General features: G+C 39.8%; 1 protein-coding gene across 3 annotated transcripts in view; it reads right to left on the bottom strand.

Moving 5' to 3' along the window:
• The window catches only part of mecp2 (methyl CpG binding protein 2), a 36,175-nt gene that overhangs the window by 14,412 nt on the left and 7,385 nt on the right, over positions 1 to 14,378 (bottom strand). For 2 of the 3 annotated variants that reach the window (XR_009655547.1, XM_060932453.1), the window contains exons 1-2: positions 1,059 to 1,170; positions 275 to 622 (exon numbers count right to left, since the gene is read on the bottom strand). Coding sequence is in view for 2 of the 3 variants with exons in the window: in XM_060932453.1 (XP_060788436.1) it covers positions 275 to 622; positions 1,059 to 1,126 (416 nt within the window). In the remaining variant the exon portion in view is untranslated. Of the gene's footprint in view, positions 1 to 274; positions 623 to 1,058; positions 1,171 to 14,378 lie in introns of those variants that run through there. The other variant, XM_060932454.1, reaches the window with a different exon arrangement.

Genomic DNA, 14,378 nt, shown 5'->3' with positions numbered 1-14,378 from the left:
TGTGGATCACAAATATCAGAGATCTTCGATGAGTTCATCAAAACCGTCCTGGAATGTGTGCGCGCGCACAAGTCTGTCCTTTCAAACCACGATTTAACATCGAACATCATTTTCATACCACATTAATAGAAACCAAGATAAAACCTTAGGTTATGAGACCACAATAATCTCTTATGACTACATTCTCACCTGAACCACATTAAAAATTAGCGGTGATAAACTGTCTGCATAAGTGCATGGTCTTATGTAATCGACAGCTCTCTGGACTACTCACTTGATCAGGTAGACGTCGAATTTGCCAGCCGATCGTCCCGACTTGCGCTGTTTGAGTTTGCGTGTCCAGCCCTGAGGCAGTGAGGGGTCATCGTATAAAGGCCCGCGGTCCCGGATGATGGATCGCCGCTGCTTGGCCGAGGAAGAAGCTTCCGGAGAGCCGAGGGCCGCTGCAGGCTCGGGCGCCGAGGGCTCGGATTGACCCGCCTCCGCTCGCTGTCCGTCGTCCCCCTCCTTAGCGACGGCAGGCTCGGCTCGTTCCACATCCTGTTCCTGCTCTTTTTTGCTTTTCTTCTGTTTTTGAGTCGCTTCTTTAGAACCCTCCTGGTCCTCCCCCTTTCCATCACCTCTGCGCACCACACAACAAGAAAAAGACACAATGGAAAAAAAATCAAATAATTTTTTAAAAATGCAGCTGTAATTTCCTGATATGTATCTATGCAGCAGTTATGACCTCTGATTTTTATTTTGTATAAATGTGCGTTTTATCGCCACATCAAAAGTCTGACGAAGTGTCAAAGCCTAAAGCAGAAAAAGAATCGGAGACAAAAAAAAAAAAAGAAAAAACTGCACTGCCTTAGAGTCAACTTTTATTAAGAGTGTGTAGAAAGTTAACTAAATGATGATGAATTTTCCATGATCACAACCAGAAACAGCAAGACTGCATTTTGTTGCAATCAGGTAAACGAAGAAGTGCAGGGAAATCACCATCGGCGCCGTTCCACCTCGCTCGAGTGGAGTGTGAAGATTCCCCAAACTGTTGTGCGAGGGTGAGATTACTGTACCTTCTGATGAGGAGTGAAAGTGCTGGTGGAATCTCCCTCGAGGCCACTGTTGGCCCTTTTGTGGGCATTTTATACTGGAGGCCTACTTTTTTTTTTTTTTTTTGAGGTGGGGTATTACACTTAGGGAGAAAAAAAAAAAGCCACAAAAGATGCAAGGAAAAAAAAAAAAAGCAAAGCACAAATGATTTACACTTGATGCTGGTGTCAAAAAAAAAAAAAAAAACACGCAGGATGTGAACAACTATATGGAATATGCATCTTGTTTACCGTGTATTTTTTAAAATAAAAATCAGCAATCTCGACAAAACACTTCACCCGTTCTCATTTTCAAACCTTCCGCTTGTTAAATTCTCGATGTCGATTGTAACAGTCAGAGCTAAAGCTGTTCCTGATACAAGAACATTTATAAGACGTTGCGGTTTGTAGTTTCTCTGTAACATGAGAAGCTGCGTTTTGTTTTGTTTTTTTCAGCAGAGAGAAAGGGAAAAAAGAGGCTGGTGAGAGAAAGTCTGTCCATAGCCACAATTACGAGCATCAGAAGAGGAAACAACTTGTTTCTCAGAAATACCACGACATTAAAGGTAGCAATAAATAGATTTTTCTTAAAAAAAGGTGTGGTTTTCTTCATTAAATCAGTAAGTGTTGGTAAACTGCTATGGTTTAAGAGGAATAGAACGCTCGCTGAGTTTGTAAACGCATTCAACTCTGACGTAACTTCACATCAGGCTACATCACGCCGTCCCGTTGTTGATTATTTTCCGAAAACAGCACACGCCACGTGTTTAATTCCTTACAAATTACACTGGAGCGCGTTAAAGATGACCATGTGGTTAAAGATCAACTTAATTGTTCCAAGCAATGTCCTTTTAAGTATTTTAGTAATTATAATCAATAAAGAAGTTGCTGTTACCAAGTGTTTTATTCCTCTTTTCTACAGCAATTTACCAACTAGATAGAGACTCTGACTAAAGTCACAGTAATTTGTGCTCGCTGTTACAAACCGGCATGTCTGGTCACCGTACCCTATAGATTCGGAACGGTAAGAGATAGAAAATGATGCTTAGTGAGGAAAAGTTGTGCCCTGCTGCCCTAAAAAAAAAAAAAAACACTGACGGAAAGAATCATGAAAATTGACAGAGTTATAAGTGACTGAAAAAATAATCTCGTTTTTCATGGATCATTCCGGTTCGGTGATCCAGATCAGCACCAAAAGTCAGAGCAAGGTAATTCAGCCCAGAAGTATTCGTCTTCATGTGAAATTTGGTGATGATTGGTTGAGAATTGAGGGAGAAATAGCATCCTAAAAAAAAGTTAGGAGAGTAACAACAATAATAAGAAGAGAAGAAGGATAGATACTACGACTAAAGTCACAGTGATTTGCGCCAGCTCTTACAAACTGGGATGTCTGGTCACCGTACCCTATAGATCCGGAACGGTAAGAGATAGAGAACGACGCTTAGTGAGGAAAACAAATCCCGTTTTTCATGGATCATTCCGGTTCGGTGATCCAGATCAGCACCAAAAGTCATAGCAACTTAATTCAGCCCAGAGGTATTCTTCATGTGCAAGTTGGTGATGATTGCTTATAAACTGAGGAAGAAATAGCATCCTAAATACATTAGGATAATAATAATAATAATAAAAGTAGAAAGATCCTGAGTGAGAATAACAGTTTGTGTCAGTGCTGCTAGTGCAAATTAATTAACTTTTTATGAACTAAAGAATGCAGATTGCCCGGGGCAAGTGAAACACGCATTCGGGCAAGTGGAATATGTCCCCGACATGCCCGACCGGGCAAGTTAGAATGAGCATATATTACAAACTAGCACCACAAAAATAGGCTTTTTGATCTTTTATTTCAGTTCCTAAAAGCGTCCCTCGCTACGTATCCGCCATTATGTCTTGGCTGTTTTCTTAGTCTCGGTTTCATTTACTGCTTTGCAGGTTATTTTATATCCCCCCGCTGTTGTAGTATGGTACGCGTACTGTTTACAGACCCCTTGTGCATGACATCAAGCATCACGTGATAATTACAGCTGGGGTCAGACAGACACCGTCTTTCCTGAAAGCAAGGCTTAATCTGTCTTCAGTATGGTTAATTTTACGCCGTTTCTGCTTGTTTAAACAGAGAAATAGATAAAAGGCATTACCGTCTCCCTGCTATCAAGAAAAATGTTAACAAATAGAAGCAAATGCTTCAAGAACAGCGAGGAAATGAGCGGTTAAAGAATACGAGGAGAGGAGCTCAGCCTGATAACTCCAGAGAAATTCACAATTGTATTTAAAACGTATTTTACAAAAACAGAAAGTCGGACGTGAGGACGGAAGAGTTTGCTTAAGAATCTCATTTTTTTTTTTTTTTCTGCTCGCATTCGAGTTAGCTCCTTCATGAAAGTGTTTGATTTTCTTACAGGTGAAGCCGCTTCCTTATGCGACACAGAAAACCCAGATTGGTTTCAAACAACTCGGACATAAAAAAAAAAAAAATTAATAAAGAGCGACATGCGCGATAAATCCTGTAAGAACAAAACAGATTCAGAGCAGAGAGAGCTGGAGCTCTGTTTCTGTTATCAGAGGAACACAGTCCTGTGCAAAATATTTATCTATCATTTGGGGTTTTTTTATATATCATCTACCTCTAGGTTTTAAAAAAATAAATAAAAATAAAATACCCACGCAGCATCATGATAGACCGGCTGCACTGATTCAGTTACAAGTTGCCAGGTCTGTATAAAGCACCCACAACCTACACACTAAACAATACTTTTAAACTTAAACATTATCCTGTCTGTCACAACGCAGCACGGGGTTTTTGTTTTTTTAAACCTAGAGTTGGAGGATAAAAAAAAAAAAAACACAATATATAAATATTCTCAATCACAGTACTGTTCAAAAGTCTTGGCACCCTATTGTTTTCTTCATACAAACTTTGTTATAGATTTCTATTTTATGATTTCTACATTATCGAGTAATGAACCTACAGTCTGAGAGAGTTCTACACAAACACACTGAACTTTACAAAAGCTGCATGCGTGTGAAATGGAAATAAATCGACTAAGGCAGGAAAAACTATTTTGGATAAAATTGTTATTGTCTGTTACAAGTAAAAAATAACCAATAACCAAACTTAATCAATAACCAAACTTCAACTCAGTGTGTGAGCTTCATTTTATGTTGCAAGTCACAACTATTCTATAGTTTTCCGAAAAAAATTTAAAAACTATTACTCGCAAAATAGTGGGAAAGTGATAATATTGGGGGGCAAGTGGAAATTAACCCCCACTTCCCCCCAGGGCAAGTGGGTTTAAAAGTTAATGTCGAGCCCTGAAGTGTATGTAATGCCTTATTGTAATGCTTTAAAATGAATATACATCATTAGTAATGACCAAATTGATTAATAAAGTAGGGGGAAAATAATATTAATAATTATTTGCTATTTTATCATCAAGCACAAAACTATCGATAAATCGCGGCGTCTGGATCCCAGAAAAAGGCAGCCTTGCCTCAGGGCTAATCTTGCATGATGTCACGTGTGGAACCCCGATTATCTGGGCCATTTCGGTTCATCTGACTCCGTGCTTGTTTACTCGCTGAAATTGGATATTGTTGTTGGAATCTTACAAAAACAACGATGTGAAAGCACCGAGTTGTGTTTGGATGTTCAAATCCATATACAACAGGACATTAAGTTCACGAATTTCCGAGAAATGACACTAATCTGAAACGACAGTGGGTGAGGTTTATGCAAATGAAGCAGGCAGATTTCGTGTCACCTACTAATAATAAATCTGATTCATCAAGTGTTCATCACCACCACCAGAATGACCACAATTGAAATTATTGGAGCAAAAAAGAAACCCATTTAGTTAATAAATGGCATCTGATCTGACATTTGGACAGTTCATCTAATGATTCCCCCATTATCGCCCACTTCATATTTTCTTTCAATAATTACACTGAATAAGTGTACGTTTTAAAGATTATATTTCTGCATTTATTGAAGTACACGTAAATATTTTCCCGATATTTTGCAGCGGCTAGCTTAGAATAAAAATCCACAAACCAATCTGTGTTTCTAGTTCTCTCTGGCTGGTGGTGCGCTATCGGCGGTGAGCGGGACTGTTGTGAACTGAGTGAACTGGCATCGGTTTCTCGTCTTGGGGGCTCAAAAAGATAACTATTTACTCCAGAACATCCTTGATAATCATCTGCCCCTTCATCTGACAAATAAGAATCTCAAACACTATCAGAATTCTCTCCAAAACCTGATTCCATGTTGAGACTGGTCGAACCACTGCTGCGCACGGGAACAAAACTCAGGCTTTCGTCTAAACGGGGGAACAGGGGCGCTGCGCCCTCTTACTCTCGGCGTGCGCCCCCGCCCTTACCGACTCCGTGAAAACATCCCAGCAACACTACGTGACAATGTGTCTGATCATCAAATACGTTATAATTACTCCAAAACTATTCCAATCATAGTAGATACACCGCCAGACGGTGCAAAAACAATCCGAATTGGCGTTTTCCAGACTGAGGCGCCATGTTGTTTAGTTGTTTACTTGTCGCGGCTGCTCTCGCGAGATTTGACATGGGTTACATACAAGGTCAGCTGACTTGTAGAGCGAGATTTCTCGAGACTGAATGACCTTTCACCCACCGGCGCGGGAGCTTTTGACAGAAGTAGTTCGCGAGTTGTTTTTTTTACCACTTGGACATTTAAAAGATGTCGTCATCCCGCGGCACGAAGCGGAAGAAAGCCAAAGACTGTCCGGGGCAGAAAAAGATTACTTCTTTCTTTTTCAATGTTGACAGACAATTTGTCACAATTTCCCTCTCAGATAGCCTCAGAATGTCCCATTGGAGCATTTTTCAAAGGCTTTGCACGGCGGGGGGGGACAACCGGCACCACCTCCCCCCCGCTTCGCTCCCTCGCCATGGTGAGCGCCCTCATACTAAATTTTTCTAGAAAAAACCCTGAAAACTGATACCAGGATTGTTACACGTGTGACGTCATGCATCCCTTCGGGATCTTCCGGTTCAGTTCCATGAAAATTAGCAGATTTTATTGATTTTCCATCAATTTATAGCCTTTTGGATCAGCTATGGATCGAAAACACATGACTGCTGCTTTGTCCAAGGAAAAAGTGTGGTTTCAGAACATTACATTCACTTTAAAGTGTCCAAGTGAAACAAGCAGACTTGCGATTCAATGTGGCAACTTCAGCACAGAACATTAAGGAGCGCTAACTTGAGCATAGAACGCTAACTAGCAACTAACGATTAAACAGAATTCGCTCAGGTCAAGCAGCAAATTCATTACATTGTCAGGGTTTAGAGGTCTGCAGAGAAAACCTCACAGGAGACACAGGCCAAAGACACAAAAGGTCAAAAAACAGTTTTGAATGAAAAGTCGAGAAAAGCCAACAACGGGGAGTCCCGTGAATGGTTAGCATTTTGCTGTTTGTTTGTTTTTCAATCTTGGCGACGAGATCAGTGGCAGCACAGCCCGGTCAGTAGGGGCGTCAGAAAAAACTTAAAATCTATGCAACTTTATAATAATGAACTACGACGCGTTTCATTGTGCAACCAAGTGAAATGTACAAGTGCTCCGTTCTAAACAATACAAGAGAAAGCATAAATAAATAGATAGATAGATAAAGCAAGCAAGGATCAAGGTGTCATGAACCGTAAGTGTTGCAGGCGAGTTGGTGAAGTAACTAACGCCATCGCATGCAAAAGAGTGTTAGATATTTACTTACACGTGACTCAAATGACGCTAACGAACGGGAGGTGTGAAGAGACGAGACGTGTATGTCGGATATGTTAAAATGAACGCGGTAACTCCTAATTTTTTTTTTTTTGCAAAAAACAAAAAGTCTACTCGGTCTCTCTAATGGTAACTTTAAAAACTGGTTAATAATATTTTATTTTAATTATTTTTTTAAAACAATTTAAAAATATATAAGTAAAAGATACCAGTTGATGCGTGTGCATTTGCTTTACAGCCCTTTTAAATAAAGTGTGCGAGGCGAAGCACTCTGAACGACCTTGTAGCCGCCTGATTCATCTCCATCACAGAGCATCCATGAACTTGCCAGCGTCGCTCGCAGGGCAGCCGGAGTGAATTTTGATGCTTTCGCCACGTTTGGTGTGAATGTAGGGTTACAGGAGCATTGCACTTAAACTGCTGAAAATAATAATAATAATAATAATAATAATAATAATAATAATAATAAAGAATTTTAAAATTCAGAATTTTATTAATTAGTTTCATCAAATATTTTATTTTAATATTTGTTTCATTTTATTTTTATATGTATTATAGTGTTAAATAAAAATATCACTGAAAGAAAGTTTTTTTTAATTTTCAAATTTTAAGTTTTACTTAATTTTAAAAAAAAATTAAAAAATTGAAAATTTAATTAAAAAATTAAGTTTTACGTAATTAAAAATACAAATTAAAAAATTTTCATTTTCTATTTTAATATTTTTTAATTTTCAAATTTTGTTTACTTAATTAAAAATAAAAATTTAAAATAAAAAAATTAAATTTTTTAAATTTTCAATTTTTAAGTTTTACTTAATTAAAAAAAATACAAATTTAAAAAATTTAAAAAAGAAATATGCATAAAATATTTTTTTACATTCATCAGAAAACTGTATTATGGAACAATTCATCATGATATCGATACGACATATCACCCAGCCTTAGCGTCCACCTTACAAATCCATGTGAATTAGCTGTTAGTATAGAAACAAAACTTATAAGACGAGTTAATCTGTTGAACATTAAGGAATGCCCTCAGGGTGTGACGATACATCACGGTGTAATGATGCGACTGTATGATTCACGATGTATGAATTCGCTTTCTAGTCATTATCCATCTTGTGCAGTTGCACTGTTTGAACACTAGAGGGCCCAATCTGAACAACCCATTGAGTTGAAACATACAGAGAGCACGCTGATCACATGATCGTATTCTTTCATTTAGCGCCTGCGAGCTCTGCACTTGTGACGTATGATCGCAATAACTAACATACGTTATACAGTTTTACAACGATGTTATAACAGTTAAATCGAACTCTTCAGTAGCTTTCAAAGGACACTGCAGAAAACGGGCACTTTAGCCGACTTTGGAGCTCTATTTCTACAAGGGTGCTTATGTTTCAGTTGATCATTTACCCTAAAGAAAGTCAGACACTTTGGTGATTCAATATAACATTTTTGGAGAATTTATAAACATATTTATTAATTAATTAAAGATATCGTGACCCTGTAGTACATTTTGTTTACAATATGAACCATCTGTCTTAATTATTTAATTTATTTAGTTTTATCCAGACAAAAATGCACATCGTTTTGCATCATATTTTTTTTTCTTCACTCAAATTTTATTGAAACTATTCCGAGAATTGGATCAAATCAAAATGGTGATGTCAGTATCATGAATCGAATCGTATCGTTCCACCCTCACGATACTGTGCTAAACGATGCTGTAATGTGCTTTATTAAGAGTTTTGTTCTGCATCACTGATTAAATGCAAACAAGTGGCTTATCATTTTCCCCTAAATATATAAGTGTTAATTTTTTTTTTAACGTTGCAGTCCAGTGATTTAATAAACAGCAGCAGATTTAAGCATCATGGTGTGTTCTGATGCATCATGGAAAAGTTTTCAAGTGTGAAAGTATGAGGAATTTTTCTTTTTTCTTTATCACCAGTATATCTGAAAAAAAAAAAAAATCACCGAGACACATTTTTTTGCAAATTTTTAATAAAAAAAGGGACCGATTTTTAAGGTATCGTCAATAAAACGCACAACTAAAAATAGTCCGAACATTTGTCCGTGACCAGAAATGAAAACGCTGTAAATGGGGAAACCACCTGAACCGAGCAGCGTGACATGAAACTGGTGACTGTTTCTGCTCAAACACACTTTTAGATCCTGAAACGGTTCACTGTGATACGCACGTGATTAATTTTGCTCAATCCCAAAACGCTACGTTACACGGATGAAGACGGGTTGTGATACGGCTCTCGTTAGGAACATAAAAGTCAAGGTTCCCTACACGCACCGTGCTGTGGTTTTTATTTTTTCCTTTGCAGCAAGTCATCACCGTCTGTTTTGTAATAAATGTATTACACAAAAAAAAAACCAAAAAAATATCAGTGAAAGCAGTAAAACGTCCTTGTGGTCGCTGCTCTTGTGGGAAGAAAAGCCGTCAGCTAGCAACATCGATTTGTAAAATAGTTACACAAACGCTTCCTCTGAGGCCTGACAAACTGAGCTGTGTTCCAGTCTCGATCGTGATACGATTTAATAAAACCATCCATCCACGCTGTGTGTGTGTGTGTGTTTTTTTTAAACCTCTGAACAGATAAATACTACATGCTATGGCCAACGTGGCCAGCCGTGCAACCAGAGAACAGCAAGTACAATGCAAATCATTCGGAAGGCTCAAAAAGTACTCGGTGTACCATTAAGCGAGCTTTCTTCATTTGTTTATGCTCAATCAGAGCGAAATCGATACTTTTGGTTGCTGGACTGGTTTCTCACTGCATATAATTAAACACAATTAGCACATTATCCAGAAATATAGTGCTTGGGGGGGTTCTCGTGCTTACGTAGAAATCAAAAAACAAAATCAACCAAGCACGGAAAACATGGATAAACAAGAGTGCTCTGAGAGTACAATATCCCCTGCTGGCAACTCAGCCATAACTCCGGTAAAATACGAGTGAATTGAACGAAATTGCAACGTGTATTACCGACATAGAGAATCCTGACAAGTTTCGTGAAATTCCTCCAAAAATTGTAAGAGGAGTTGATTTCAGAAGGCGAGTACCCTTCCTGGGACGGACGTCACCACGACATAATCCCTCTTCGGGCCTTTCAGCCAGCGGGGGATAAAAAATTGTGAGAGGAGTTGATTTCAGAAAGCAAGCGCACCTTGATGAAATTGCCAAAGTACAAGTTTGTTAATAATCAAGGGCATAACTCTGGGAAAAATTTGCCCAAATTCAACAAAATTTAAATATGCATATAACTGTCATATAACAAAGCCTTTTGCCAAGTTTGGTGAAATTCCTCCACTAATTGTGAGAGGAGTTGATTTCAGAAGAACGTACACCCTCAGGAAATTGTCAAAGTACAAGTTATTTAATCAAGGGTCAAAACTCTGGTCAAATTTTCACAAAAGAAATGAAATCGCAATATGCGTATTATCGTCGTATAACAAGGCCTATGAAATTCCTCCAAAAATTGTGAGACGAGTTGATTTCAGAAGGAAAACGCACTCATGAAATTGTCAAAGTAGAATTTTGTTAATCAAGGGCTGTAACTCTGGTCAAATGTGACCCAATTTAACAAAATTACAATCTGCAGATTACCGACATATAACAAAGAATCCTGCCAAGTTTTGTTAAATTCCTCCAAAAATTGCAAGACGAGTTGATTTCAGAAGCTGAGCACCCTTTCCGGGACGGACGGACGGACGGACGGAAATCGCCACGACATAATCCCCCTTCGGGCCTTTCAGCCAGTGGGAGATAATAAATGATTGATAATTAATTACATCAATAACTAGTTCAAAGTTTGCTTCCAGTATTTGTTTTCTACGATACTGTATCTCTGTCCTTTGGGTCAGTTTAGCAGCTCACGTCAACAACAAACAACAGATACTATCCAATCGTAACTGTAGTACGTTCTACGAGTATGCGAGCGAGGACTAAGGGCCTCTGCATGCTCTTGTGACAAGGCTTTCGCAGATAGCTTTTCGCAGACAGTTGTAATTTATCGTTTGAGCGGGGAGTAATAGGCGTGCGCAATGTTATTCACCGCCACAACGCAAGGGGGCGCGAAGTCGCGAAATCGCTAGGAGTAGTTGGTGGGTGTGGTTAGTGGAGTGTTTATCCTCCGGTTCCTTATAATGACTAGAACGGGAGTCGTATAGATGTCCGTACTTCCTCAATCAACCGCTCTTCGTGCTGCTCCATCTTCGCTCGTGTTTTTAAAAATGCCGGTCATGAAAACAAACCAAACCGGGAAAGTAGGGAAGCGGAAGTGCGTGTACAGCGGATGTAGAGTGGACCAATCAGAGCCCTCTTGTCTGCGACGCTGTCTGCGAGGCTTCTGCGGTGGTCACAATTTTTGGGAGGTGCGTGCAGAGCGTCTGCGAAGGTAGGGGGGCTACGTAGACGCCATCTGCGAGGACTGCGTTGTCAGCATAAATTGGCCTTAAGGCCACAATTCGGACGTACAACGCCACCATCTTGCCTGTCCTCTGACCCAGATGTTCGCAGATGATGCATACCATGAAATTAAAGAAAAAAAAAAATCTGCAATGGTAGAAATGTTTAAACACTACCCCTGTGACAACTGGCTTCACTTTCGACAGCCATAAACCATGTTCTTTCTATTATTCCCTTTCGGTGGTTGTACTACTTCTTCATGATGTAGTACATCACCATGAACAATAGTAGTATTGTTCAACTGCTATTAAATGCCTACTGAGTCTTCGGACACCCTTTCTGCATACTAATAGTATAGAAGTATCCGTATTCGGACGCAGCTGCAGTGCTTCGTTTTAAAGGAGTTATACCTACTGTACGTACACATACACACAAGTATTCGCTTTAGAGATGTATACCGATCAGCCCTCACATTAAAACCACTGACAGGTGAAGAAATGAATAACATTGATTGTCATTACAATGGCGCCTGTCGAGGGGTGGGATATATCAGACAGCAAGAAAGAGAACAGTCACTTCTTGAAGTTGATGTGCTGGAAGCAGGAAAAATGGGCAAGCGTAAGCAAACGACTTTGACAAGGGCCAAATTGCGATGGCTGGATGCCTGGGTCTGAGCATCTCCCAAACGGCACATCTTGTAAAGGTGCTCCCGGTATGCAGTGGTTAGTACCAACCAAAATTGGTCCAAGGATCCAAAGGACAACTGGTGAACCGGCGATAGGGTCATGGGCATTGAAGGCTCATGATTCACATGGGACACGAAGGCTAGACCATATGGTCCAATCCAGAAGAACAGAAGCGCTCCTGTAGCACAAACTGCTCAGAAAGGCGTCAGCATTAACTTGTGCCATTTTGGAGACGCCTGTTAAAGTCGCTCACTTACGCTTGCCCTGCTTCCAACACGTCAACTTCAAGAAGCGACTGTTCTCGTCTCTTCCTGCATTATATATCCCACCCGCTGACGGGCACCACTGTAACGAGATATTTAAATAATAATACTGAGTGGTATATCAATGTATTCCATTCAGCGAGCACGATATTGAACGAATCAAAGACGAGTAGTTGAATGGAATATATCTGATAGACCATGAAAAAAAGCCAGCCAATATTATTACTAATACACATTCCTTTCGGGTGTTCAACGCGCCTTTCTCTTTCAAAATTCGACGCAAACCTGGCGGCCATGTTTGTTTACAAATTGTCACAGTCGCTCGGTCATTAGCGCCGAAGTTTTGCGTCTCCGACGTGTGACGTCATGTTGTCTTGACAACCATGCAATATTGTAAACCATATTCGACGCTCATTCTCCATTGGGTAGAGTGACGTAATACACGTAGGATAAGCGATATGCTAACAATATTGCATGCTATCAAACCAAATGAATGAAACTCGCTAGAAGGGAATAGAACACGTTTTTATTCTACTGAAAAAGTGTCCTGTATGTACAATAATCACTGATATTCACTTCACCCTCAGTGTTTTTAATGTTATAGCTGATAAGTGTATTCGCCTATTGTAACTAGAACAGGACAGAAATGTAAACCGCTCGCGACAGTTAGCTAGCTTGTTGTTTAACCCTTTGGTGACTGACCCCTTGAAAATGGTTCCTCCAGGAACGATGACGTTTCAGTTGTCAAGACAACGGAAAAACTAAAATACAAGAGCATTTTGTTTTGTGCACAAGAGCATTGTGACGTATCTTTCTGTTTTTGTATTTTAGTTTTTCCGTTGTCTTGACAACTGAAACGTCATCGTTCCTGGAGGAACCATTTTCAAGGGGTCAGTCACCAAAGGGTTAACGAACAAAAGACCACTTTGTATCTCGAAGTCGAAAATGACGCAACTCCGAGCTCTGGCTTTCCACTTCCGCAGTATACTGAACTCACGAATAAACCCGAGTGTGATTGCTGTGTTCGCATCAGCACAAAACCACCACCTCGAGGGGTAAACACAACACTGTACCCTACAACAACAACAACACACTCCGTATACCCCACACACACACACACGCAGGAAAGGGATAAAGTAACAAGCGGAAACGTTTAATACAGAACCAATACATCTAAACCACGTCAGTACAAACCAGAACAAATATGAACTCTGATATTGATCATTCTTCTATTTATGCTAACATGCCTGGTCTACGTGGTCATTTCCATAGTAACAAAATCAGTCCGATAGTAAGGTTTCTCTATTTTTTTTTTAGAAGGAGTCTCCAGTGTCGGCACTTTTACCCCTTTTCCACCAAATCAGTTCCAGTGCTGGTTCACAACTCGTTCAACTTGCGAGCCAGCTGAGAACCAGTTTGCTTTTCCATAGCTCAGGGTGCTAAGGGAAGCCACGTCATTACGTCGCTGTATACGTCAGTTACGTCGCTACGTTTGCATAAACCTTGGCACGAATATTGAAGCAAAAACAACACGGAAGAAGCAGCAGCAGCAGCAACAACAATAATAATGGATGACTTCGCGTTTGTACAGCTGCTGCTTCTAATCGCTTAAAAATGGCGATCTTTCGTGGTCTTGTTATTGTTGTTGGTCTTAACAACTCCGCCCCCCCGCTGACGTAAGCAGTTCTTTCCTCTGGCCCAGCAAAGAGTTGGTGCTAGCCTGGAACCGGTTTTTCTGGCCCCAGAGCCAGTTCTTTGTCAGTGGAAACAGAAAACCCGGTTCCAAACTAAGCACTGGCCCCGAACCAGCCCCGGAACTGCTTTGGTGGAAAAGGGGCATTTGTTCCCAGCTACAACTAATGTTTTCTGACACAGGAAAGTCTTCAGGACAGGAACCGACACTATATAGCAGAGAACAGGAACTGTTTTTCATGAAATACAACTATAAATCTGAAAAAAAAAGTATGATGCGTCATTCTTTAACCTCCTAGGGCTTAGCGGTCACATGCGTGGACAGCACTTTATGGAAATTCGGAACAAGAATCCACATATGTGGACATACTTTTTCTCTAAAAGTACATCTTATCAAAAGATGATGCTTAGTTTTTATTCTAATCAGGTTCTAATAAGCCCAAATAGCAAAGATAAATAAAAAATGCATGTAAAAAAACAGCTTGGGC

This window comes from Neoarius graeffei, chromosome 10 (assembly GCF_027579695.1).
Source record: "Neoarius graeffei isolate fNeoGra1 chromosome 10, fNeoGra1.pri, whole genome shotgun sequence".
Taxonomy (NCBI): Eukaryota; Metazoa; Chordata; class Actinopteri; order Siluriformes; family Ariidae; genus Neoarius; species Neoarius graeffei.
The sequence above is the reverse complement of the archived record's forward strand: the minus strand, read 5'-3'. Positions and strand labels throughout refer to the sequence as shown.